Here is a 26,097-nt window from a genome sequence, read left to right on the forward strand (position 1 = left end):
CCCCAGGATTAACAACCAAAGCAAAGAACTTCACAATATTTAAAAAACCCAAAAAAAGTAATCCTTTGCTTCAATATTCTGTTATTTGTGGTTCTTTTTCTGTAAAGTCAGGCTGATAGAAATGTCATATCATTGTTAATTTCTGGTTAGACCTGTCATATGAAATGAAAAGCACAATTACGTAAAATTTTCATTTGTCAGTGGCAAGATGATGCGATTTACTCTGGAGAGTGAAATAACGAGGTCATTGCTATGTCTACTGTGCTGTTGTCAGCAGGTGTGGAGTCTGTCCTTGAAGATACTTAAAAGATACTTAAAACCTGACTGGACAGGGTAGTGAGGAACTTGCTCTTGTTGACCCTGTTTTGAGCAGGGAGTTGGGATCAGATGATCTCTAGAGTCTCCTATCACACCTCAGCAAATCAGTGAAAATGTGAATAGAAGTTTTTTCAAATCTTTCAAAAAATACAAGATTGTATTGCTGTCTACCTAAATCACTTTTAAATTTAGATGAACAGCTATGATAAATGGATGAAAGGTAAGGTAAACGTGCTGCAGGGTTAAAATGTGCAGTGATCCAAGTTGTAAAGCTAGCAGTATGAAGCTTTTTGTATCTTTAAATTGATATATTATTCACTAGACAGAACAGAGAATTCAGAGATGCGAGTGGCAGGAAAAAAAAATACCAAAAAAGGGCAGAAAATTGTGCTTCCACTTGAATTTGAATATTCAAGTGTTCTATAGCATAGAGGGGGCATAGCATCTAGCATTCTATAGCATCTAGGGGCATATTTTAAATACTCTCAGTGAAGTTAGACTGGAATATAACTCAGTTCTACTCTACACTCCCTTGTTAGAGTGCCTGACCATCTTCAGAATTTTCTGAAAAATTCTTTTTTAGACTTTTATTAAGATTGTGAAGAATTTAACTCCTTCTTGGAATACTAGTATTTCAATTGTAATTTTCCTCATAAAAGATGAACAAAAACTTCTTTCTGAACTTTTTATAGCCTGTCAGAAGTTCTTGAGGCTTCTGTTCTTAATATTTCTTGAACTGTGCTTCTGTATGTGTATGAAGTTTATTAAATTTCTGTGAAGAGATTATCTTGTGCTGTAGTTCTGTATCTCAAAATCACAGAGCCATCTGTGAGCTGTATCTTGGCTTCATTTTGATGGGGGTTTTTTAACGTCTTAAATTCCTTTTAAAGAGAGTACTCATTGCTAGTTTTTATGAAGGTTTTTTCACTATGGTTCCTGTGTGCAGAAATTTTTTTTAGAGGCATCTAGATCACACTTAAATATGTGACAACTACAACTTCAGAGATCTTCATCACCAGCCCTGACATTGATATTTTATTTCTGTATATGTCTTAAATGTCTGTAGTATGTGTTGTGTAATGAGTCTTATTCATCCACATACAGCCCTTCTATCATTTGCTCTTTCTCAGATACATTCACTGTGTTCATGAGAATAACAAATGAGCAAAGTCAGGATGTCAGATTAGGACTTGACAAATTGGACAATGAGTTGCCTGAATACATGGAATTCCCCTTTATGGATGTATTTTGTGGACCTTTAGTTAGGTTTCCTCTGGAATACTCTGGTCTCATTTTGTGAACTCTAAGGACATTAATTGTGAACTGCTTTATTAGTTTAAAAAAACAAAAATTCTTCACTGGCAAGTTTCAGTTTCTTGTTACTGTACAACTTCCAGCTCACACGAAATGTTCTTGTGGGTACTCTGTGCGTTCATCACTGCTCTATAAAAGTGAATAATAACACAAATAAGACTTTCTTCTAGTTTCTTCTAGTAACTTGCTGAATAGATTGAGACTGAAGATTAAAACTTGGCTGCCATAAAAATTGATATCTGAGAGCATAACTCCAGTTTACTTACTGGGTATGCTTGTTCTGATTGTAACATGATTCTTGGAAATCAGAAGTAATGACTATTCAGTTAAGGATTGTGGTCATACATGCTCATTAGGTAACTGACTACAATATAATAAAAATTAGAAGAGAGAGTTTTTTTGCCTTGGATACCTTTCAGGAGTTCTTTAAGGTGTGTTTGGTTGGAAAAGAATGTGATGATATATAAGTGGTGTTAACTGAATGCAGATGCTTACCTAATTCCTTGCCTTAAAAATTAACATGCCTTAAAAATTTTTACACAGTATGCTGACAGAAACAATCACACAAGGATGTTTCATTTTTTAAATGTGGTTTATCAGAGACAAAATCTAGGGGAATACCGAAATATCAGGAGAATGTATTATTGCTTTTAATGTGATTGTAAAATGTAATATTACCTGACACTATACTGAGAAAGGAGACAACGCCTAATCAATATTTATGGACCTTCAAACCTAACTAGACTTTCAGACTGGTTTAGCTCAAAGAATTTCATCACCATAGAGAGGCTTTATCTATAGGAGCAATAGCATAATGACAATATGCACTTAAAATGTATCCATTAAAATGAGTTATATCAGGAGCACAGAGAATGACTTCAACTTAGATTTCTAATGTGCAAAGCTTAATTAGAGAGTATTTCTTTTGTATGTTTTTAGGGAAAGGAGGAAGATGGTACAGGGGTTGGAACTAGATGATCTGCAAGGGCCACTTCCAACCCAGACCATCTTATGGCTCCAGGATTTGTTGAAGGGATTCCTATTAGGTAGTTAAATAATTGATTACTGCATCAGTTCCTGGGCAACTAATTTACAGATAGAATTAAATTTTAAGTTTTTAAAGAATACTTTATATTAATTTAGCTCTTATGGCCAATTTCCAGAAGTCTGCAGGCAATCTTGCATTAATATCAGGCCTCATCATTCATGACACAGTGTCTCTTATTGGCTGGGAATCCTGTTCCTCTGTTTGTGTGCTGAAACTGATCAATATCATTTTGTTCTAAGGAAAATAAAATAAATCATCAGCTGAAATCTGTCACTGGTTTACTGGCCATTTTGCTGAACTATTTCTGTCTCTTACTACTATTCCAATAATGAAAGATTAAAAATTTTTCTGGAGTTGTCACTATATTTCCATTTTATAATACTGTGTATTAGTAATTTTTCTATGGAAGTCATTAAGTTCTCAGTGAAGGAGCACTTTTGACAGTGCAGAAGTAGTAACAAATCAGTTAATTTTAAATTTATAGCAATAAAAAGATAGAAAATACTACAATTTACACACCAGCTGGGTGCTTTTCATAAAGACAGCATGCTGTCGTGTTTGAAATGTAACTGAAATGGCAGAAATTTGTGTACATACTGCCATGCTGTGCCTGCTATTCCTTAACTTTCAACTTACACAGAAATTAGATTTGCTGAACACTTCTAATAATGCATTATCTAGGTGGCATAACCTGAGTTCTCTGCTGGTTTAAGGTTTTTGCAAGTTTGTAAAAAAGCAAGGAACCAAACAAACCCCCATCAAAACCCAAAGGTACCCCAGATTTTTGGATTCAATATGCTAAAATTTAGTTTAGATCTTTTGACAGTCATCAAAATTATATTGTGGATTTTTACTACAGGAGATACGACACTGAAAGCCTTTATTCAGTTATCTCTGCCTTGTGGTATAACTAATAATCATCAGAACAACAACGTTAATATATTGCATTCCTTTCTTTGTCAAAGTTGTTGGGGAAAGTAGAAAGATGCCTGTTGTGTTACATGTGGTTAAAATGGTTATTGCATACAGAAGATGTTAGGTTTTACTCATTCACTAAAAACAGGTACCTAGCTGTAGAGAACAGCTCAGGTAATGTCTTTGCTTAAGGCAGTAATGATTTATTAAATTAGGAAAGGAAATTCCTTTAGGAATTAGGAAAAGGTTTTTCACTCAGAGAGTGGTTGGGGACTGGAACAGGCTCTCCAGGGCAGTGGTCACAGCACCAGCCTGACAGAGTTCAAAAAGCATTTGGACAATGCTCTCATGCACATGTTGTGACTCTTGGGGTGTCATGTGCAGGGCCAGGAGTTACTCAATGATTCTGATGGGTCCTTTCCTACTCAGGATATTCTGTGATTTTGTGAAATACTCACTTAACCTTTTGCAGGCACCAGAAAAGTCAAATCTCTGTTCAGTTTTCTACTTGGTGATTTCTCTGATGGGTTCTGGTGAGAAATAACTCTGCAGTCAGTTTCAGTGAGGACAGTTCTGGGGCTTATAGCTGTTTCTTGATGTAATGTAGCAACAGCTAGGTAGGGACTGGGTTTGACCTCCTTTCCTTCTTTACCAGAAGAAAAGGTTGAATAGGTTGACTAAAATCTTCATAAATTTTGAAGGCATGAAAGGCAGCCAAGTACAGTTGTTATAACCAAGCTGATGTTTCAGGCAAAGCTTCATTCAGTTTCTTTCATGTGTCCATGAATAATTTGTTATTTGAATACTGTAAATGGCAGATGGCAAACTGATCCTATCAGTCTGCTGTGCAGCACACAAGAGGGTGCTCATTACTATCACAGACTCCACAGTTCAAGTCTGTTGTGTTGCTGGCAAATACAGCTTGAATGATTCTGGAGGAAAGGTAAAAAAAGTGTCGTTCTGTGGAAGGTTGTTGTGTCAATATTTGGAACCAGTGTATTTGGAGTAATATGTAATTTTACAGTAATTAATATCAACCATGTGGATTATTTGTTTCAATTTTTCTCATATTTCTTTAGATCTCAGGATACCCATGGACCAGAACTGATACTGCCTGCCAGTATTGAATTCAGGGAAAGCTGTGAGTAAATTGTGAAGTTACAATACTAACCTGTTAATGCATTATTCTATACTGTAATGTTTTAGTCAGCTTGAAAACTTGAGTGATGTAAGTGAACATTGAAAGAAACTGTGACTATACAGATGCTAGACAGTATAAACAGTATAACTTGTTTTGTTGGGAGAGTGAGCAGATAATTTAGATATTGAGGCATGTTCATGCGTATCTTAATTCTGATGGCATTTCAACTCCTTCAGATTTTCAGCTTAAATGTGAAAAAATTTTAATTCCATCTCCTTAACAGTACCTTGGATTCATTGTCTTCTATGTGATTCTCTGTGCCTTGTGTAATAGATTGCATCTTGGTCAAAATCCATTTTCTGTAAAGTCTGATTAGGTTTACATTGTCATTTAGAGTTTAATTTATTATTATCTTGGCCCCCAGATTTTTGAGGTCTCAGATCTGGTAGCAAAATAACATACTAGAGATTGCCCATACTTCAAATACCTGGAACTAAATAGATTTGTGAGCAAGCAAAGACTGATTATTAGTAGTATGAGAGCTTTGTTGGAGTAAAATGTGCAAGAGAAGTCTTTCATTTTCTTGTTCCCTTGAAGATGCAAATTTTCAGTAGATAGGAAATAGTACAGAAATATTTCCCAATGGTCAGATTTTTTGGCTTTATATGGAAGTGTTTGTTAGTATATCTAACTAACTGTAGTACATAATAGAGAACTTATAGTTCAAATGACTGTAAGTTGCTCTCCCTTCCTCTTCTTTTCCCAAAGTAAATCTTTTATGCCTCAAGTTATGAAATTGTTGTCTTTAATTTTCTTTCTGTCTTTGGATTTACGACATACTGTTTCTTTTCCTCTTTGTCTGCAGCTGAAGATGCCTTCTTATCTGCCATTATAAATTACACAAATAGCTCGACAGTTCATTTTAAGCTGTCACCAACATATGTTTTGTATATGACATGTCGGTATGTATTGTCCAGCCAATACAGACCTGACATCACTCCTGCTGAGCGTACTCACAAAGTCATTGCAATAGTCAACAAGATGGTGAACATGATGGAAGGAGTGATACAGGTGAGTTACTCTGCCAAAATATGTCAAGGGAATTACCTACAGTTTGTTGATAATTGAGCAAGCTTCTTAGCCTTTTTCTTAGTCTGACCTTAACAGTAGTTGATTAAACAGTAATACCTGCATTGACTGCCCTTATGAGGAGCAGTCACTGCTTTTATGTCAGTGAATAATGCCTGTGGTAAGAAACTCTCTCCTGAGCAATGTGGGAAGTTAGGGAGTGGCTGTTTCTCTGAAGATTATGTTCCCTGACAAGAGGTGACTCCTTTCTAGAAGGTAAGATCTTTGCAAACATTTCTGGCTGTGAACCCTTGTAAAACAAGTTGGATTGGCTTATTAAAGAACACTGTATATGTGGCATTTGTTTGCACTGATTGATACTTGAAATGAATGTATTAAAAGAACCACGACTTTTAAATTCCGACCCTGTCACTTTTACAACTTTTGTAACCACGAAAATGGTTGACATCTTGAACATGAAACTGGACGTAAACCTTGGACATCTTGAAGCAAGCTGACACAACTGCTTTTTAAAGAGAAATACAAGTTCTCAAATGTTCCAACATTTTATATGTAGTCTAACACTCTTGCTACTATATGTGCAAGACTTCCACAGAATCACAGGAGAAATTCTGTTTTGTGTAAAAATTCAGGATAAGATCCACTGGGCTGTCTGTGATATTAGACAGTACCTTGCCTTGTGTACCTTGCATTGATAACAGACTGGTCATTTTCTCAAAAAGGAGTACTAGTTCATGTATCCTCTGTAATTAATTAATTAAGCTTCTTTGTCTGCAGGTTTTTCTCAGAAGAAAAATTGAAATCTGTTTCTATGTTTATTAAAACAGGTGTGTTCGTTGCAAATAGTGCTGCCAGAGTAGCAGCAAGAACCCTGCTGCACTAAGTGCTGTACAGGCATAACATAATATACAGGCATAAACATAAATGTGTCAATCCTGCTTAGAGAATTTACATTGCAAGTGTTACACAACAGCTTGAGTAAGGGAGAATAGGAAAGTAATCAACAGGAGTGGCATGAAACTCACAACAAACCAAAATTGTTCAGGTTTTGGAAAGATTTAGTGAAGTTTTCAGCAAGGGAATGTTAGCTCTAGACACTTGTGTAATCTTATACAACAAGCTCCTACCTTTCACAAGAAAGATTGGGAGGAAATGCTGTTGTCAAGGACACTTTGCAATAAGAAAGTAAGATTTGCCAAAAAGAAAGGAAGATTTGTGTACATTCCAAAGTTGATCAGAGACAGAACAGCAGTTTGCTTCTGATGTGAAGAACTAGTATGTTGCTTTGAATCTTGATGTCACAGTTGTTTGAATCTTGATGTCACAGTCAGTGGATATTTGATAAAATGGAAATGGTATCAAAAATTAATATCAGGCTCTTTTATTAAAAAAAAAGAAATTAAATCTGTCTCTGTAAGAGGGGAGACTGTGACTACAGGGGAGAACATGAACTAGCAAGAGCCTGCACATCAGCAGTTCAGCAGCTAGAATGGAAAGTAAACAGAGAGAAGTAGGCTTCAAATAGAAACTTGAAATTACAGGTTTGAATCAAAGAAAGTCACTCAGTTTATAGAACTAATGTATACTAGTTATAATGAACCTAAAAAGATCTGTAGTGACAGAGGCAGGTACAGTGGGAAAGCAGAGATAAAGTTTTTTGTTCCTAGTTGAATGGCTGACGAGGTAACTGTTAGAAGATACTAGAGGGATGGACTCAAGCATCAGTTTGATTTGAGAACAAATCAAAGCTCGAAAGTAGACTATCCTGTGAAAAACATTCATTTATTGCACTGAGAAGGGCTTCCCAAGTCACATGCAGCCTTGTGTTTGTAAGCAAATGTATTTTCTATAATCCTGCTAATACTATTACAAAACTGTTAAACCCAGCTGTTTGTCTGGACTGTCCTTTGTGGAAGGCCATTTCTACAGCCTTGTAACTTCAGCTGCATTCTAATCTCCAACCTAAATATTACGGAACACATCAGCAGGGAAGCAGTATTTGTGGTTTGTGAAAGATGTTGCCTAGTTGCAAGAAATTAACTGAAAGGAGTCAGAGGTTGCATAGAAATTGGGAGGAGGTTCATTCAAATGTCATGGTGAAAGAAGCCAGAGGAAATGGGGGAAAATACACCCAGGACAAAAGAGAAAAACTTTAGTGAATTTCAAGGTTAATAGTCTGAAGGCAAAGAAATACATTGGTTCTAGGGACCAGTAAAATGTCTTTAGCTTGGACCTGTCTTAGCGGAGCAGAAACAGTACAAGATTAGCTAAGTCAAATTACTTCATCTGAGGTGTAACATTGCTGCGTCCCTTGCTGTGGGGTTTCGTGCCCAGGGGAGAGGGGGCGGGGAAAGAGGACCGTGGCCAATGGGATGCCAATGGGGAGGGGCCACCCGTGGGACAGACCACCGAACCAGGTATGGAAAGGGACACCTGGGGGAGAGACCATCTGATAGGAAGGGGGACCACACCATCCAGTGACTCAGTAATATTTCTCCTACCACCTAGTGCAAGGACAGCTAGATGCAATACAACACATAAGTGGTTGTATTTATGGCTGTCACAGTCAGATCACCATGTAATAAATTGTATCACAATAGCTTTTTTGTGTGTCTCAAGTGTAAAGTGTTCCTGCACTGAAGGGGATCTGATGGTGTGAGAGACACAGAAAACAAATGAGTGGCAAGCAGAGAGAGGCGCCCAAAACAGGAGTGAGAAGGTGCACAAAATCCTGTGCTATATTGTGGGAGTAAATTAATGACTGAGATCTTAATTTTGCCTGCCTAGATCAGAAAGCTATCAAGTCTCTTTGTGAAGCTACTCAAGAAGTATTTGCTAACAAATTAAATTTGTGACTTCATATATAGTATTTATATCCAAATATTATAGATGACTTCGTATGAGATAAGTATAAAATACGAGAGATCTATGAGAAGGCTCAGTGCTTTCAATAAAAAAGCAGGATTAGAAATTTAGTTCATATTAAAAAGCCCTTTTTTTATCCTTTTTTTTTTTTCCAAATAATTCTGTGGCATTTTTCATCCTTTTAAAATTTTAACATTTGTTTGTAGAAGGAGCATTTCCTTTTGTTCTGTGCCAACACATCTTCAGTCAGTTAAGAGTGCTTTGGTTGGAAAGGGAAAGGAAACAAAAAAGCAGCAAATTGGTGTTTTGAGCTCTAACTAAAATTAAAACACTAACATCTCAAATATTTGCATCTAAGCTCACTGTGTTGCAGGTGGGGGAGAGTGATCTGAACAGAAAAAAATAATTAAGAGCTCAGTTCTAAATAACCAGACAAACATCTGGTGGGTTCTTTTTTTCTTTTAACTCAGTGTAGCTTTATATTTACCAACATTTAAGAAACTTAGTATGGTATTTCATTTGACTCTTCTGTTGTTTCAAACAATCTTTTTGTTCTTTAATTGAAAAGTCATGTATTAAATCTGTCCTAGGTGTTCTGTGTATTTTGTTTTCTTCTGAATGTTGTTGTTGGGTTGGTTTCGTTTTTTCCATTTTGGATGGGGGTTTTCTGTTCCCTCTTTGTTTGTGTTTGTATATTGTCTCTATTGCAGCAGTGTGGGCAAATGGCTCCCAGGATTTGTTGTTTGGATGGCTAGTTACCCCATTGCCTGCAAAAATTTCTGCAAGGATTCTCTGGCACACTGAGCATGGAATAACCAGTCTGGGATGGCAACTAGTTTAAGACATTAATTTCTTGACATGTAGGCACTTCAGTTCATAGCTGTTGTGCTACTGGTCCTAGTAAAATCATTAATTTTTTAGAAGAAGCTCAGTTGCATTGTAACTACTGGTTAATGCATCTGTGTATAACTGTGAACATGTGTTGTACCTTCATATTTAGTGTTTGATTTCTAAAACTTTCATGATTGTTCACAAGTTTCTTTCTTCTATTCTGTTTGATTTCCTTCGTCCGTTTTTCTCCAGGAGGTAGACCAGGTTGATCAGGTAGGATATATTTGCTGGGAACTGATCCTAGCTATGTTGGCTTAGCTCAGTTTCTCATGCTGCTTCCATATCAAAATACAATACTCAAACAGCTGGACTTGAACAGTTCATAACACTCATTCAGCAACTGGAACATGCAGTACTAAAATCCTTTTTTGACTTTGCAACTTTTACGGCATTCCATAATTTCTGCTTAACGCACTTCAATGTGGATTGAAATGACCAAAGTTCTTTTTCTTCCCTTTATTTTCTTTTTTTGTTGTTTGTGGTTCCTATTCTTTGGATTTCATCTGAGGTTGCCTGGCCTGGCATTTGTGGTCGGGAGATGGTGAGATAGATCAGTACTTGATACTGAATCACGTGGTATCAAAGCCAGTGAGCGCAGTATCAGTGTGGCAGTGGGCAGTAGTGAATATGCGCTTAAAAGTGCACAGATTACCAGATACTGCATCTGCTAAGCTCTTAGCACTGTGTAATTTGATGCTTACACTGTGGCTTTCATTGATGTGGCTATTGGCAATTTATTAGCATTTCATGTGCTCAGTGAACATGTTAAAATTGAACGTAGTAGTTACAGCAATTGCGGTATTACGTACAAACATTTTGCAAATATCTGGTATCTGAGAGATGTTTGGTGAAATGGGAAGAGGTACTGGTCTATCTTTTGGAGCCTTTTTAATCTGCCATGCTTTATCAGAAAATTATTTCCCTGTATTATTTCTTGCTTCTTTCCACTTACAGAAACAGAAGAATATTGCTGGGGCCCTTGCCTTTTGGATGGCAAATGCATCTGAACTACTCAATTTCATAAAGCAAGACAGAGATCTTAGCCGAATTACTGTGGATGCACAAGATGTTTTGGCACACTTGGTTCAAATGGCATTCAAGTAAGGCTATCAAATTTCTGTTTCAATTACCATTTTCTTTGTTTCTCTGATTTATAGAACAACTTCACATTTCTGCCAAATTTTAGATATTGCAATAACATCCTTTGAGTATTTTTAAATACCTGAGAGGAAAACTTAAAAGAACGGCCTAGACTTACTTCTTTAGACAGATGCCCTGTTTTGTGAATATGGATCACTGAGTTGTGCACAAGTTTTATCTCTTAGATGATCTTGTGATAGTTGAGGCTGCCAATGATAATTGTAGGGAAATTTAGTTTGTGTTGATTGCTTTCTCTTAATTTAATGGGAAATTGTGAGGAAAGTTTAGTTTTGCTGTTAGTATGTAAATACATAGGCTTAAATATTCCTGGGTCTTTAAAGTAATGAGTCTTGTGCTCTTTAAAGGCTTCCAAATATAATCTACTTTCATAATACTCCTAAATAGCAATTTTCACAGTGGTTTTTTTGCATAGATTTCTCTTAAAAAAAGAAGGACAGGTTTTTGTTTGGAGTAAAAAAATCAAGCTATACTTGTCAGCTCAGGCAATTACAGTACTGATTAAAGAAAAATTGTATTACATAACCAAATGGGAAGGGGAAACCCTCAGAGGAAAGTGTTCTTGAATAAAGATAACAGTATTGGCTGAGCACAACATTAATCAAAATAAAGGCTTAATTTTTGTTCATATGCAGATTTTTTCCTTCTCCCCAAACCACTGCTGATGGAACCCAAGATTGGCCTGACAGCATCTCTTTGTGTAGTATATGACTGTCTCTTACCAGTGTGGTGGCAATATTGCATGTAAATGCATATTGCTTGTTCCCAGACAACCTAATTATTTGTGCAACATTTCTAGGAAATTTATGGGAAAATTGGTCTCTCAGCCCTTTTAAAAAGTATTATTGGGTTTCCTATAATCACATTCATAACACAGAAATTTCAGGAATCTTGTAATTTGATAGAACTCTTCTCTTTAGAACCTTTGTAATGAACATGTGGAGGATTTAAAATTCACTTTTTTCCCCATTTCCTTCCAGGTACCTGGTTCATTGTCTGCAGTCAGAGCTTAATAACTACATGCCAGCATTCCTGGATGATCCAGAGGAAAATAATCCTCAGAGGCCTAAAATAGGTTAGACTACTTGATCTCTGCTGAATTTGGTCCCTTAAACCTGTATCCTCCTTGTGCCAGAGTTTCTGAAAGTGGATGCTGTGCTCCAGAGGCAGTCTGGCAATGCTGAGTGCATAGGAAGGATTGCTTCCCTCTCTCCCTCCTGCCAGCTGCGCTGCTGCTGACTCAGCAGCTAAGTGTGCAACTGGATCCCTTTCAAGCAACAACACGCTGTTCAATCACATTCATCCTGATGTTTACTAGGATCTCTCCATAATTTTCATTGGAGTTGTTTTCTGTTCAGGTGGCACCTGTCCTGTGCTGTTGCACAGACTTACTCTGTCCTACGTGCAGGACTTGACAGTTGCCTTTGACCTTCATGAAATCCCTGTCAGCTCATTCCTCCAGCCTAATGAGGCCCTTCTGGGAAATGCTGCTGCTCTTTAGTGTATCAGTATTTTGCCCCCTCTTGGTATCATCTGTGAACTTGCTGAGAATGTGCTCCATCACATTGCTCAGATCATTAATTGAAGGTATTAATTAAACAGTATCAGTCTCCCCTCAAAACATGAGAGAAGCCACTAATCTGTGATTGCCAACTGGACATTGCAAATCCACCGAGTCCTGTTGTCCAGCCATGTGTTGCCATCAGTTTATCCAGTCCTCACCTTGGCAGTTTCCTCCCATAACTGTAGAGATGTGATGGGAGAACCTGATGAAGAGCCTCCCAGCTACTAAGGTCAGGCTGGCTGGCCGTGTAGATTGCTGCCAGGGTTCCCTGCTACTTGAAACATGATGCTTGCCACCAGAGCATCCTGCTCAATGTGTGCTATCACCCTGTGTCTGTAATCCTGGCTCAGTGACTCTGCTCAGGCTTCTAATGCCTCAATAATTGAAGGAAAAGTGATCTGCAGAGCAATTAAACAGAGCATTCTGTTGAACTATGAAAATTTCATGCATACTTTCTGGTACTTTAGGTATTAAGCTTTCTGTTCTTGCTTTTTCTCCTGCATTGAACCTTTAAGGAAGACTGAAAAGGCGCTGCTATGTTTGTAGGGCCATGTACTGTGAGAGTACTTCTGGGGACAGAAACGCAGAAAATGTAGCAAACTGATAGTGGAATAAAAGCAGATGCTGTTTATTATTCCAGTTATTTTTGAGCTGCATTATAGATTTCTTATAAGCATTATAGATATTTTTTCAGACACAATCGTGAGTTTTAATTCTAAAAAAACTAATGGTCTCTTCAAAAGAGATTTCCAATTAAAAGTATTGCTTTAAGAAGACCTGGAGATAAATGTGTTGCTTCCACTGGGAAGCATATGAGGGTGTTTGCTCTTGATGATGCTAATAGAAGTCCCTCTTGCTTGTTAGGTAATATTGCAGGGGAGTAATTGGAAAATGGGATTTTGAAGTGTTTTAAAAATCTGATGTGTGAAAAGAAGGTGCATTCTGTAGTTTAACTGCATCATACAGCGCAAATAACTTCAGCTGAAATTTCTGAGTACAATTTGATACTTAGAAGAAGCTATAGAATAATTAGAATATGCATTTGAAACAGTAAAATGTAAAGGTTGCACAGAAGAACAGAATATGAACTTGTTATAAAAACTAATAGAAAAATCAGTTTACTGAAGTGAGAATGTGATTTAAACATTGGGTATAGCCAGTTATTTACTTGCATGATAAATATTTTCCCCAAGAATTTATTTTCATTTCAGGAGTTATGTTCCACCTAGCATTTGAATATTGTTCTATCTTTAAAATCATAGACCAGTAAGTGTATTTCTGAAAGATGTGTAATTAAATACACATAGGTTCTGCCTAGCATTCACCAGCCTGACTTGAGTGTCTTCGTGTTATTGCCTAAACCAGGTGTACTCTGCAGTTTGTGAACATGAATGACTTTGTTTTATCTCTGTAGATGATGTGCTGCATACCTTGACTGGAGCCATGTCCCTGTTGCGACGATGCAGAGTAAATGCTGCTCTGACCATACAGCTCTTCTCCCAGCTCTTTCATTTTATCAACATGTGGCTTTTTAACAGATTAGTTACAGCCCCAGATTCAGGGTTATGTTCACATTACTGGGGAGCTATCATGCGCCAGCAGCTTGGCCACATTGAGGCCTGGGCAGAAAAACAGGGTTTGGAATTGGCTGCTGATTGCCACCTGAGCAGAATAGTACAGGTGAGTGTATTTGTGATTAACACTTCTCACATATTCGTATATTCAAAGACAATATTTGCCTATGCTGTGTTCCTAGAAAATAGTATGTGGACAAACATAGCTTGAGTGAGTCAATCCTAGAATGCTGAGGTAGCATTGAGGTAAAGACACAAAACATGTTTTCAATATTGTTAATGTTTAAGTTACAAGTGAAATTAATAGTGAACATGGCTGTTAAATTTCTATTTATTAGAAAGAAGACTGAGCTGTAAGACTGAGCTGTAACTATACTGAACAGAGACAGGAAGAGCAGCTGGAAAATTTATTACAGATTTAGTATTAATGCATCTTTATTTAGTGTTTGTTTGGGGAGGCTGTTGATGTTGCTTCTGTTACAGATCTGTCTTCTTGCTTTCTCTTTTCCCATATCTAAAGAGCATTTAGACATAAGGCTTAAAATTTTATTCTGGTTTTAATTTGTCATCTGGGACTTTTTTCTCCCCTCTAGGCAACCACATTGCTTACCATGGACAAATACTCACATGCGGATGTTCCAAATATTAACAGTACTTGCTTTAAGCTGAATTCTCTGCAGCTACAAGCCTTGTTGCAGAATTATCACTGTGCTCCAGATGAACCACTCATCCCAACAGTAAGTCTCTCCTATCACTCATTGTCCAGTTTTAACATACTGGAGATAAAAAACCTCTGGCTGTCAATAGCTATCTTACCTTTGGTGGATGTACTTCCCCGACTCAAGCACGGTATTAACAAGAATCTCTTATGCTAAGTTGGAAAGGAAGGTACCATTCCATGTTGCACGTATTCAGAGAAGTGTCACTGCATCTTACACCATTTGTAATGAAATACAGAAAGGTGCTAGAAGAGAGAACAAAGTGCCCCTAAAATCTGGTTCTGTGTAACTAGAAGGAACAAAGTTTGCTAATTTGTAGAAATCAAAGGAAAGCATCAGAAACACTACACTTTTTGACATGTAGGAGGTAAATATTGAGGGATCTTGAATCCCTCCATACAAGCAGTGGACAGATTGTCCTTTGATTAACATATTGACGCCTGGAATTTGTATGTATATATATATCTATAATGTTGGTTTTGGGACTGTGTTTTTTTCTTGATATTTAAGATGACTGACTATTCTAAGTTTTATCCATGGCAAAATTCAAAAGACAGCTGTGTTATTGCAGAATTGTAAAAAACACTTTGCAGTAAACTCTGATAGTTCACTGATCTCCAAAAAAAGACAGAGGTAGTCTAATATTTATATAGCTGAATGCATTATCTACAAAGTCCATCTTTTATTAACTTTGGATACATTTGTTTATTAAGTCAGAAGCACTAATACAACAGCTCAGAAGGTGTTGAGGGAATGGGAGGAAGGACATGTAGCTTGGAAATATTTTTATGTATTGGCTACCAAACTACAAAGTCTGAACTAAACTAAAAATAAATTAAAAACATGCACCGCAGGTTTGGAAAATACTGAAGTAAAAATAAGAGCTTCTGTCTCATTTGCTAATATAATTATCTATGGGATTTCATAAAATAAAGCAATGCAGTGTACTGACTGTACATAGCAGAGCCAAAGAAGTTGATTTTTCTTGCAGTCTTAGCATCTTCTTAATGTAAGGTTTTTTAACTTAATAAAATGATCACTTTGTAGTAATAATGTCTTTCTGCCTTCTGTCCAGGAATTGATAGAGAATGTAGTAACTGTTGCAGAAAATACAGCTGATGAACTTGCTCGCAGTGATGGCCGAGAAGTCCAGCTGGAAGAGGATCCTGACTTACAGCTACCTTTTCTCTTACCAGAAGATGGCTATTCCTGTGATGTTGTCAGAAATGTTCCAAGTGGTTTACAAGAATTTTTAGATCCACTCTGTCAAAGAGGTTAGTTCTTTTGTTGTTTTGCAATGATCTGTGTAGCAAACACAGAATGCAAAATATATTTTAGTAAAGTGTAAGCCACTTTTTCTTTGTGTATGATTCAGTCTTTTTATTCTATGTTCTTCAAGTGTTTGCTTTTGCAAGCCATTAAAATTATTAAGGTTTTTTTAATCCTTACCCTTTCTCCCTGTCCCTTTCTTTCAGTTTGAAGGTTCTAGAGCTTGCTGAAATATTGTTTTGCCTTAGCTCCAAAACTTTTTTAGTTTTTAAAATTAATGTGAATTAAATGTTAGAATAATTTTTTTTTTTTACTCATCAGCTGCTTCCATGTAACATTAAAAAACCCCATGAGGTTAAAATAATTCTTTCACTGTTGATCAGTGTAAGAACTAATAGCTTGGGCATTTATAATCCAACAGAATTTCAGATGACAAGTAGATGATAGATCTTGTGGTTGCATGAAGCTGACTTCAGCCTGTGGAAGTAAAGCAGGGCATTTACTGCTCTGAGCATTTTCAGTAAATAAACAAGTTATAATCTTTATTTGGTGCTACTCAATTTTATTAGAATTTCTTAATTTTCTGCTTAAAAGCAGTTGTTTAAAAAAACTTGTACAGGAATGTCAGGGTAAATAGGAGAATAAGAGGCTGTAGCAAAGGAGGCTATTAAAAAAGCAGACTCACTCTGTACTACAGTGAACCTTTGCAATTGTTGCTTCCAACTTAGTTTATAGAAAAGCTATATTCTTGCATTTAAAAGAAAAGTAGGAAACTCACTGTTTTGAAAGTCCAGTTAGTAGCAGAGGGTAATTTTGAGACTAAAGGAGCTTAGTAGAATAAATTGTTTAATTAGTAAGTATAATTCGTTGCCATACAAATGGCTGTATATTCATTATAAGTAAGGCTTTTAAAATGCATATGTTCAAAATTTTGCTTTTTGGGTATCCCTTAAATTATGCTGAGGGACTTTTTGGAGTGAAACAATCTAAACTGAATTGTAGAAAAATGGTCTTCATGAGGAGGAGAATATCATATATTTGAATGGAGTGATTAATAATTTCTGTGTGATGTGTGTTCTCAGTGTCCCTGATTTAGGAGAAAATGTTGGATAATTCTGAATTGCGGTGGCTTCTTTTTCAAAATTCTAGGAATTTTTCAAATAAGGAAATCAAACTAAATACCTGTAAATTGCAGTGCTGTGTTTAAAAAACCATATTGAATGCACACAGAGCTTCTCCTCTGCTAAATCTATGCTAAGACTGGTTAGCTAGACCCTCTGCAAAATAAATTTCTGTAGCACTGTTTTAATCAGAGTTCTAGTAGTTTGTATTCTAAAAAATTATTTGGTGTTTCATGTCTCTTCTGAATCTGGTTGGTAAAAGCAATATTTTGTAGCCCCGGAGTTTTCTGTGAGCTTGCACTGTTTTTAAATAAGTATGTTTCTGAGAAGCAGCAGCTATAGAACTATAGGATTTTGTAGGTAGTAGCATAAAATTGCAGCAAAGCCCATAATGGCATCTGAGATACAAGATTTGACACGTTAATGAACATAAAAAGATGAATACTATTTTATTTTAATTAATCTTTTGAGAAAATACCATGACTATATTGACATTACTTTTTCTTTTAGGCTTTTGTAGACTAATACCTCATCCACGGTCACCAGGCACATGGACAATATACTTTGAAGGTGCAGATTACGAAAGTCACCTGTCCCATGAGAATGCTGAGCTGGTAAATATTGATTCAGTGAATAATTACTGACTGCAATCTTGGCAAGGCATTGAGTTTTATGTGATCAGTTTTAGCCCTGATTAGGAGGAGTAGGATTCATAGTTAAACATCTAGTTCATCAGTGACTTGGTGCATTTAAGGAACTGCTTGGAGATTTTTTTAAGTCACTGTTTTTCTAGGCTGTAGCATGATTATAATTTTCACATAAGTAAACTTTGTTATATTCCCCCATCTGAGAATAAACAGTGAAGAAATTTCTTCTAAACACAGGCAAAAAATATATGGATGTGGGTCTATAAATAACTTACGGAACCCCAGGCTGCTTTTATTTATAAATTGGCAGTTACCAACCAAATATTTAAGTTCTAGTCTGAGGCTTTTTCCTGAAAAAAACCAAAAAACTTTAGTTTTCCTTTACATTATACTTACTAAAAAGGGTCTCACTTCAGTGCAAGGTAAGGGTTTTTTTCGTTTCTGTTGTAAGGGTTGATTTGTTTGTTTGTTTTGTGGTGGCTTTTTTCTGCTTGTCTGTTTGAATATCAAAGTTACAGAACAGCTTGGTTTTGGAAAGAGGGTGGCTTTATGTGAAATAATTTTTAGAGCAACTAAAGCGATATAGCATCATATTTTAATTACTATTTTCAGCTTAAAAACTACTTTTATTTCTAATACTTGAACTCAATCAGAAAGTACTAATATTTTTTTAAATTACTCTCCTTGGCTTATATTTTTACTTGTCATGGGTCTTGTGGAACTTGCAGTTATGTTTCAGTATGAATACAAGCTGGTGTGCTCCAACTGACATTGTTCAGCTAATGAAGATTGTGATGACAACTTTTTGAGTTGAGGAACTGGCAATGTTGAAAGAGATGTTAAAAAAAAAATTACTGAACATGTTTGGGGACTCTGGCTGTATTACAGAGTATTCAGAAGTGAAATTTTTTGGAACTTCATTTCAAAGGTTTAATTCTGCCTTTGAAATTAATTGGCTTCTTAATAATTCTGAAAGACAATATCATCTTCTAGATGCAGCACTAAAAATTGAGCTCTCTGTGTAGATCACCCTCACCTTTTTAATAGGGGCCTGTGAAGTCTGAGCTTCAGTTTTTGTTAAAAGTTACTACAGTTTTATAGACCGGTTACATTTTGATTTGTGATTCATTAGTAATCTCTTTACTGAATTGAAGAAGGAGGAACAATGAGTAGACCTCAAGTTTCAGCGTTGTAGTATAACACAGGTGTAGTACTTAATATGAATCCATATTAATTAAATGTTAGCTATTCTACCTGTAAAATAGATACCAGATATATTATTTAGGATGTGAGACCTGCTGCTCTAACAAAGTAGTTTGTTTGTAATGAACTGTTTTGCTTAGCTACTTTTCTAGCTTGGCAGTGAATATGAATTTCTGAATTTTTTCTTCTTTCCCCTTCGCTATTTGATAGGCTCAGCCTTTGAGAAAAGAACCTGAAATTATCACTGTAACACTAAAAAAACAAAATGGAATGGGACTGAGCATCGTTGCTGCCAAGGTATGGAAGTCAGTTTGTTTAAATCTTATTGAAAAAAGCCTGCTGTGAAAAATGCTAATGGAAAAAGTCTGTTTCCCTTAAGTTGTTTGTGCACATTGTGTTGATCATGCTTTTATTCCGATTGGGAAATGTTTCTGTAAAATACACAGATAGGGACAATACAAGGGAAAACATAATATGGATGTAGTTATTATGACACTTCAGTTCAAACCTCTGCTACAGGTTTATTCCATTTTTTCAGAGCCAAAAGTTAGCAGTGCTATTAAATGGAATTAATTAACAGGTGTATTTAGCACTTCTGCTGAAAGTAAAGAAGTAAACACAAAGAATGTGTGTGTGGGTTAATTGATGAATAAACCAAACTATTCAAATGTATATGTTAGAGTTGGAATACTTTCTGCCATGAACCCAACACCTTTTCTTTTGCACAGAATAGAGGTGCAAGAATGGATTCAGTTTTGTTTCTTTACAGTGGAGACCTACATTGTAATAGCTAAAATTGTGGTTGTATGCTGTAGCTAGTAGCTGTAGCTAGTAGCTAGGGTGTAGTGTAGCTTGTAGCACTACATAGTAATGTATAGAATGCACGTACAGCTCCAGCCACCAGATGGAAGACTCCACTAGTTGGTTGGGTTTGCTTTTTTAACTGAATCAAATAGCAGACATAATATTTTGAGTTTAAAACTTGTTAAAAATGATGCAACAGTGATACTGAAAAGTCTGTGTTGTGGTTAGGTGGTATACAATAGATGGAATAAGTCTTTCCTAATGTCTCTTCACTGTGTAGTATGTGAAACTTCAGAACAGTGTGGTACTCCTTGGCACTTAGTGCATGAGCTGAAAACATGATTGTGTTACTTTTAAGTTACCTCACATAGTTAATTGCTTCTAAACAGCACTGTTTGGTTTTTTTGTTTTTTTTTTACAACCATCACTCATTTCATAGTCTGTTCTTGAAATGGTAATCTTGCATGGTATCAGCTTTTAAGAATTATTTCTGACATCTGTAAGAAATACCTGGTGTCAGGTGTATAGTTCTAAGCAATCAGCAATTATTAAGGAAACAGTTCAGGATCTTGAAAGTCAATTTTCTGCTCTGATTTTAGGGAATGGGTAAATAATTTGGGAAGCAAATACTTGTTCTTGACACTGGATTAAATATGTATCAGACTTCTGACTGCTATCTGCATTTCTGCTGAATGTTTCAAAATGTGCCATGGAAGTAATTTTTTTTCACTTTACTCTGTGAAATCTAATTTCTCATCTGGAGTGAAGCAGCATGTTACAGGGGGAAAAGTTTCCTTTTTCATTGGAGCTGGCTGGCTTCTAGATGTTGATTTAACAACTGACATTTAGCTTCCATTAGCAGTATGCAAGAGTGTTACTGGTCAGTGTGTAAGCTTGATCTGAAAGTGTTTTACAAGTTATTTAATACATTTCATGATTTCTGACATCTGTAAAGGAATACCTCATCAGTCATGGGAAGAACAGTTTTCATCTGCACAGTTGCAGGAAACACTGTTTCAGGCAGTCCTGTTTTATCTTACTGCTGTGTGCTGCCCTAATATTGGAATTCTGATATAAAAACAGTCATGTTTTAAATTTTGCTCTGAAATAAGCAAGAAACAGATTGTTTTAGTTTTGGTGTATGTACAATGGAAACTTCTGTTTAATATGAAGTCATCAGAATGTTCATTGGGTAGAAATGATTGTATGCATTGTTTGAAACAAGTTGCTGTAGCAGTTAAGTAGGATTATTTTCAAGAGGTTCAAAGTTGCTTACTGTGTGTAATTATCAGCGTTGCTTTTCCTGTAATAGGCTTAATTAAAAAAAGAGTAAAGAAGAATACAAAGAATACACAAACATTAATTTTCTCAATCTGGTCAGGGCAGAACAGCTTAGACAACTGAGTGAGTGTGACTGAGAAGCCTAGCAAGGGTTAGTGCATTTTTTCTTTCTATTCCTTAGATTGGTGATATTTACTAGCATATATTTCTACTTGTCTCAAGTAGTATATCTTTTAGCAGCATAAAAGTTAAAATTCTCATTTTTAACTTCAAAAAGGTAGGAAGAAGTCCAATAGACTATTTGTTAAAATTTTCTAAACATTCATTGGATGGAATGCCTGAAATGAGAGGGAGAGGCAAGTATGAGAATAGATTCAGATTTTTCTAAACTTTGTAATAGTAAAAGGTTGGCTATTAGGTGCTCACAAAGTTGAAGAAATGAAAGCTCATACTTTCAGAAATACCTGCACTGCACAGGAGCCCAGTTTGGTTGCTGACCCAGTTGTGTTTAATGAACTGTTGGTTTCTGCAGTGCTTTAATAGGGGCTGTAGCAGTAGAAAATGCAGCTGGTCAACAGGCCCTTCTCCAACCAGTGAAGGACAACCATGAATCTGTTTAGCTTTTGTTATGAAAGAAGTTCTTTTCCTGTGATGTATTTCCTGAATACTTGCTCTCAGTAACATGTTGTGAGAATACCTTTGCATGTCAGTGCTGACCTGACTTTCTTGTTACGTGTTACAGGGCTTCTCATACTTGTCATGGGCTTTGGATTGAGTTTGTTAACGTGCAGCTTGATGATATCCTAGAGGTGGACAAAATGGGCAGATTCTGGGGAGGTCAAAAAGAAAAACAATACCAATGGACTGTTTCTCTTCCTTCTACCCATTGCAAAAAAATGTGTGCTTTCCTAGTAAATCTCTGTTCATCTCTGAGGAAACATCTAAAAAATTTGTAATCTAATGATTAAGTTTTTATTAGTTTTGAGGTTTCATTGGCTTAAAGTCTGTGCCAGTTAAGAGTTTCTAATGACAAAATTAGAAATCATACGTTATATAATACCTTTACACCAAATGTTCCTAATTATCAAGTGATCGTTACGCCTTCTCTTCTGCAATCAAAAAATAAGGATTGAAGTTGAAGCAAAGGTTGTACAAGCAGAGAAGGAATGCAGCTTGCATTGAAATGCTGTGCACCTGCTTATTCTTATGATAGAAGTATTACCTTGGGATACTAGGTGTTTGCAAACATGTGTACATTAATATAATTAAAACCAAAATGAAACCTGAAGAGGTGAGTCAAGGAGTAAATGAAAGTGTCAGGTCCCTGGAGAACCCTCTGTTGGATCATCTTCCCATGTAGAGACAGGTAAAATGTTTAAGTGCATTACTTCTTTCACTTTCTAATCACAGCTATTCATATTTTATTTAATTAGAAGTTTTAAAGGCCTGCTAGGAGTGCCAGAGAGAGCAGAAATTCAGTGCATCACCTAATTCACCTGACTTTGGTGTTATCTGAGGCAGGACAGTCCCTCTGAGCAAATATGCACTAAGTGCATATGCTATATGCAAGCATAGCAGAGAAAACAGGTTTACTTATGAAACAGCTGTTAGCTTCCAGAGCACTGTAAACAGTGTTGTGCTTGTTTGGGTTTTGGTTTTTTTTGTTTTTTTTTTAATAAATTGAGAAAATACCTAGCAGCAATTATTAAACTGAATGTTTTAAAACAATTTTTATTTTTATTTAAAATTAAAGTGTATGGCTTCATATGTGATCCAGAAGAATAACTTCTTGTTCTGCCCTTTGGTAGATATTGCATGTTTTCTTACAGTAATACTCTGTAGCTTTATTAGCAATAGCTTTTGTAATGGAATATGGAAATGTAGTTGGTAGGAGTGGTCGGGCATAGGGAACAGGGAACAGTGTTGCTTTTTGAGGTTGTGTGCAGACTTTGGTTGCTCTAACCCTGAAAGATGTTTTGATGTTAAAAGCTGCCAGACTCCCAACCACATTGTGGTGAAGTTTTTATGAAATCCAGATGATTTGGAAGCTGCATGTGCATGCAGTTTACTTTAAAAATATATCACTTTTTTGGGGGCTTTCGCATGTGACTTCTTAGCCATCTGTGGGCCAGCACATTACTTCCTGTTTAATTTGGAGGTTTTTTGTCTTTAGTACAAAAGGGCTCCCTTTTTGTTTTTTCTAGCAGTTTTCAGAGTTTAATAAAGCCTCTAAAGTAAATGGGAGTCAGAACAGCATAACTGATTACGTAAGAGTCTGAATATTGTATTGGTTATAGCTGGTGTTGATAAATGCTACACTGTGTCATAGCATCGAGCTCCGAGTTATCTTGATGGGTATCTTGGAAAATCCAGCAGACTAGAGCTGGTGGTTGCTGTTGAGGGCTGGAAGAGAAGTGGAGAATTGTTTTTTTTCTTTCAAGGATCTGTAGTCCCGGAGATCAAAATGTGGTTTTCTGTTGTTGGAAGAACAGAATCCATGGTAAGTCCGTTCAGGTTTCTGTTGGGACTGTTTTTCTCTGAAGTTTTACTATCCCTGTACTTTTTCCTGCTCTCTTGCCTGTTTAAACCTGCCAGTAGTTATTTGTTCATGTAGCAACTATGTAATACAGCATGCAGTTAAATATAGTCAGATGTTAGTAGCTAACTTTCTAAAATCTAGAAAGAAAAAACTAATTTTTTAGCTTCTTCTTCATATGTACTTCTGAAATTTGTGGAAGTGACTATTAATATTTAAAGTTTCAGGTGTGATAACTACTGTTTTACTGTGCCAGAGCATGAATAGCATGACCTGTGATCTGTTTACTTGTCATATTAGTTGGCTTTAATCCAGGTTCCTCTAAGAGTCTGTTTTCCTCTTAAAAAATCTTAGTGGAATAATTAAAATCAATGTCCCAAGCAGTGTAAGATTTTTAATACTCTCTAGACCCTTCTGAAAAGATCAGAACATGCAAACTTGTTGCAGTTAGCGTGTCTTATTGAACACATTCGCAGAGGAGAGGCATTTAAATTCTGTTTAGATTCCTACTGCACGAAAGAAAGGATTCCCATGTCCTGCAGGAAGTTTTGTTGATTAATCTTTGCATGCTGGTTATACTCATTAGTATATTGTGATTTAGTTCTTTAAAGTATGGCACACTTCTACTTCTTGTCCAGTCATCTTTTAGTAGTATCAACAGAAAAAGTTACCTTAAGATGTATACAAGGACCTTAAAATGCATATGTATGTGGCCCCACTGGCACATAAATCAGAGTGTATTTTCTAGGATTTTTTAGCAGGTAGTCAGACTAAGTAGTGCTTACTGAAATAGTATGAGAGGTGATAAGGTGTTTCTTTTTTGATAGAAGCATTTTAAACATGAGTATGACAGTTCAGCAGTAAATACTCCAGGGAACGGACTTACTGTTCTAAAAACGAATTTGTAACATCTTACCCAGAAATAATTTGCATTATTTGGCAACCTTGTTTGTTCTTAAGGATAAGTTAAATGATTCTAAGTTGCTTTAATTTCTAAACCACTGTTTGTCATTTTATATTTAGCAGTCAGTTCAAGGTGTTAAATTTAAGGAGGGTTTGAGTCTACAGGAATATAAATTTTAAAATAAAATTTTTATGAAGGTTTTTCCAACAAATACCTTGTAGGAGATCCATGTAGAAGGAACAGGTTTAAACATGATTTTAATTATTTTTTCCCAAAATTGAAAATTATGCTTATATTTAATTATACTGGTAACAAGATACAAATGTGGATCTAACTTGTCTTTGCAAATATAGATAGTTGATAGGATTGGTTTTTTACTTTCTCAGCTTTTTACAGGTTCTAGGTCTTAAGATTTCAAATACCTCAGCATTTAAAGCCTTCCTGTGACTGTGTTTTCTAAGCATTTAAGGAAATTTTCTGGCCTTTCCTCCTAGCATGAATTAATTGAAATGTTTCAGTAATAAGATTTAAAATTTTGTGGAGGTGCTTTTTTATTGGTTTGTTTTTTAGTGTTCAGTACTAAACTGCTAAACTAAACTACTGGTGTTGCCTTAACAGGCCTCTTAGGAGGACTTTAGGGAAAATACAGTGTATAATTCTCATTTTCAGAATAGATTTCTCAGTCTCACAGAAATAAAATAGTATGTAGGTTGCCAGTTTAGTTTTCATAATGAACAAATAAGTAGGTGTGTGTTAGCAATTTGCTTGGTTTTTGTTGATTCCTAGCTTCCAGCAGAGTTTTTGCTTAAATTTTGGTGCCCTGTAGATGTTGTACAAAATTTTTTTAATGCTTTTATGTGCTGTGTAAAATCTGAAAGTTACACTGTCGCAGTGTGATGTTCCTCTCAGTAGCTGTGAGACCTCAGCTCTGCTCAAGTGGAGTGGGTTTTGTCTTATTTATTCACTCGTATTTAGATTGATACTGCAAATAGGTGACCCAGACGTGTTATAGGCCTTCTGAAAGAGAGTTTTAAAATTCACGTGCCATTTCCTCCTTGCACTAATACCCTGTGTATGCAGGCACTTCTTAGCATGCCTGCTAAAATTGTAGTGCGCGTACACTGTAGCTAGAATTCCTGTACCAGGCTTCTTTAAATTCTGACATTCTAATAACTTTGAAAATTCTGTTTAGATACATGTTAATACAGCTTTTTTTTTTTTTTCCTATTAATGGAAAAAACTTTTGGAACTTAGTAAGTTCTGTGTTGACTTTTTGCTGTATGAGTAATACTCTCAGTTGGAGTAGGAATTTAGATGCTTAATAGTATGTGTTAGTGTACACACTGATCCAGGATTACTTTGTATCCATCTGAAACTGCAGAGCCTGCATTATGTGGAAGTTAATGCTCTGGGTTTTTTGAGTTGTAATTTATCCTTAGCTATAAAGGCAAGTGCCATTTCTTTGAAAAGGTGCAGAGATACAAGGTGTTTTTTTTTCCAAAATAAATTGCCCAGTATGTCTTGCCTGTGAAGCGTAATGCAGACGTAATTAAGCTGAACCATAGGATCAGAATTGACTTACCGAGGAAGAGAATCACAGAACCTGCAGCACAACTTGTAGATTTGTACATAACTCTGAGTATTATTAGTGTGTCAGTGCTCATGGAGTATTTATAGCAAATGTACATGAAAAAGTTAACCCTTGTCTGGTGAAATAGAGCTCAAGCAATATATTT

General features: G+C 36.1%; 1 protein-coding gene across 17 annotated transcripts in view; it reads left to right on the forward strand.

The window, feature by feature from the left end:
* The window catches only part of AFDN (afadin, adherens junction formation factor), a 115,653-nt gene that overhangs the window by 54,993 nt on the left and 34,563 nt on the right, over positions 1 to 26,097 (forward strand). For 10 of the 17 annotated variants that reach the window (XM_030944706.1, XM_030944707.1, XM_030944709.1 and 7 more), the window contains 10 exons: positions 4,675 to 4,736; positions 5,602 to 5,807; positions 9,774 to 9,794; positions 10,536 to 10,681; positions 11,720 to 11,814; positions 13,718 to 13,983; positions 14,471 to 14,614; positions 15,672 to 15,870; positions 17,497 to 17,600; positions 19,047 to 19,133. In XM_030944706.1, the coding sequence (XP_030800566.1) occupies positions 4,675 to 4,736; positions 5,602 to 5,807; positions 9,774 to 9,794; positions 10,536 to 10,681; positions 11,720 to 11,814; positions 13,718 to 13,983; positions 14,471 to 14,614; positions 15,672 to 15,870; positions 17,497 to 17,600; positions 19,047 to 19,133 (1,330 nt within the window). The remainder of the gene's footprint in view (positions 1 to 4,674; positions 4,737 to 5,601; positions 5,808 to 9,773; positions 9,795 to 10,535; positions 10,682 to 11,719; positions 11,815 to 13,717; positions 13,984 to 14,470; positions 14,615 to 15,671; positions 15,871 to 17,496; positions 17,601 to 19,046; positions 19,134 to 26,097) is intronic. The other 7 variants (XM_030944710.1, XM_030944715.1, XM_030944716.1 and 4 more) reach the window with 1 other exon arrangement.

Source organism: Camarhynchus parvulus, chromosome 3, assembly GCF_901933205.1.
Source record: "Camarhynchus parvulus chromosome 3, STF_HiC, whole genome shotgun sequence".
In the NCBI taxonomy this organism is placed as follows: Eukaryota; Metazoa; Chordata; class Aves; order Passeriformes; family Thraupidae; genus Camarhynchus; species Camarhynchus parvulus.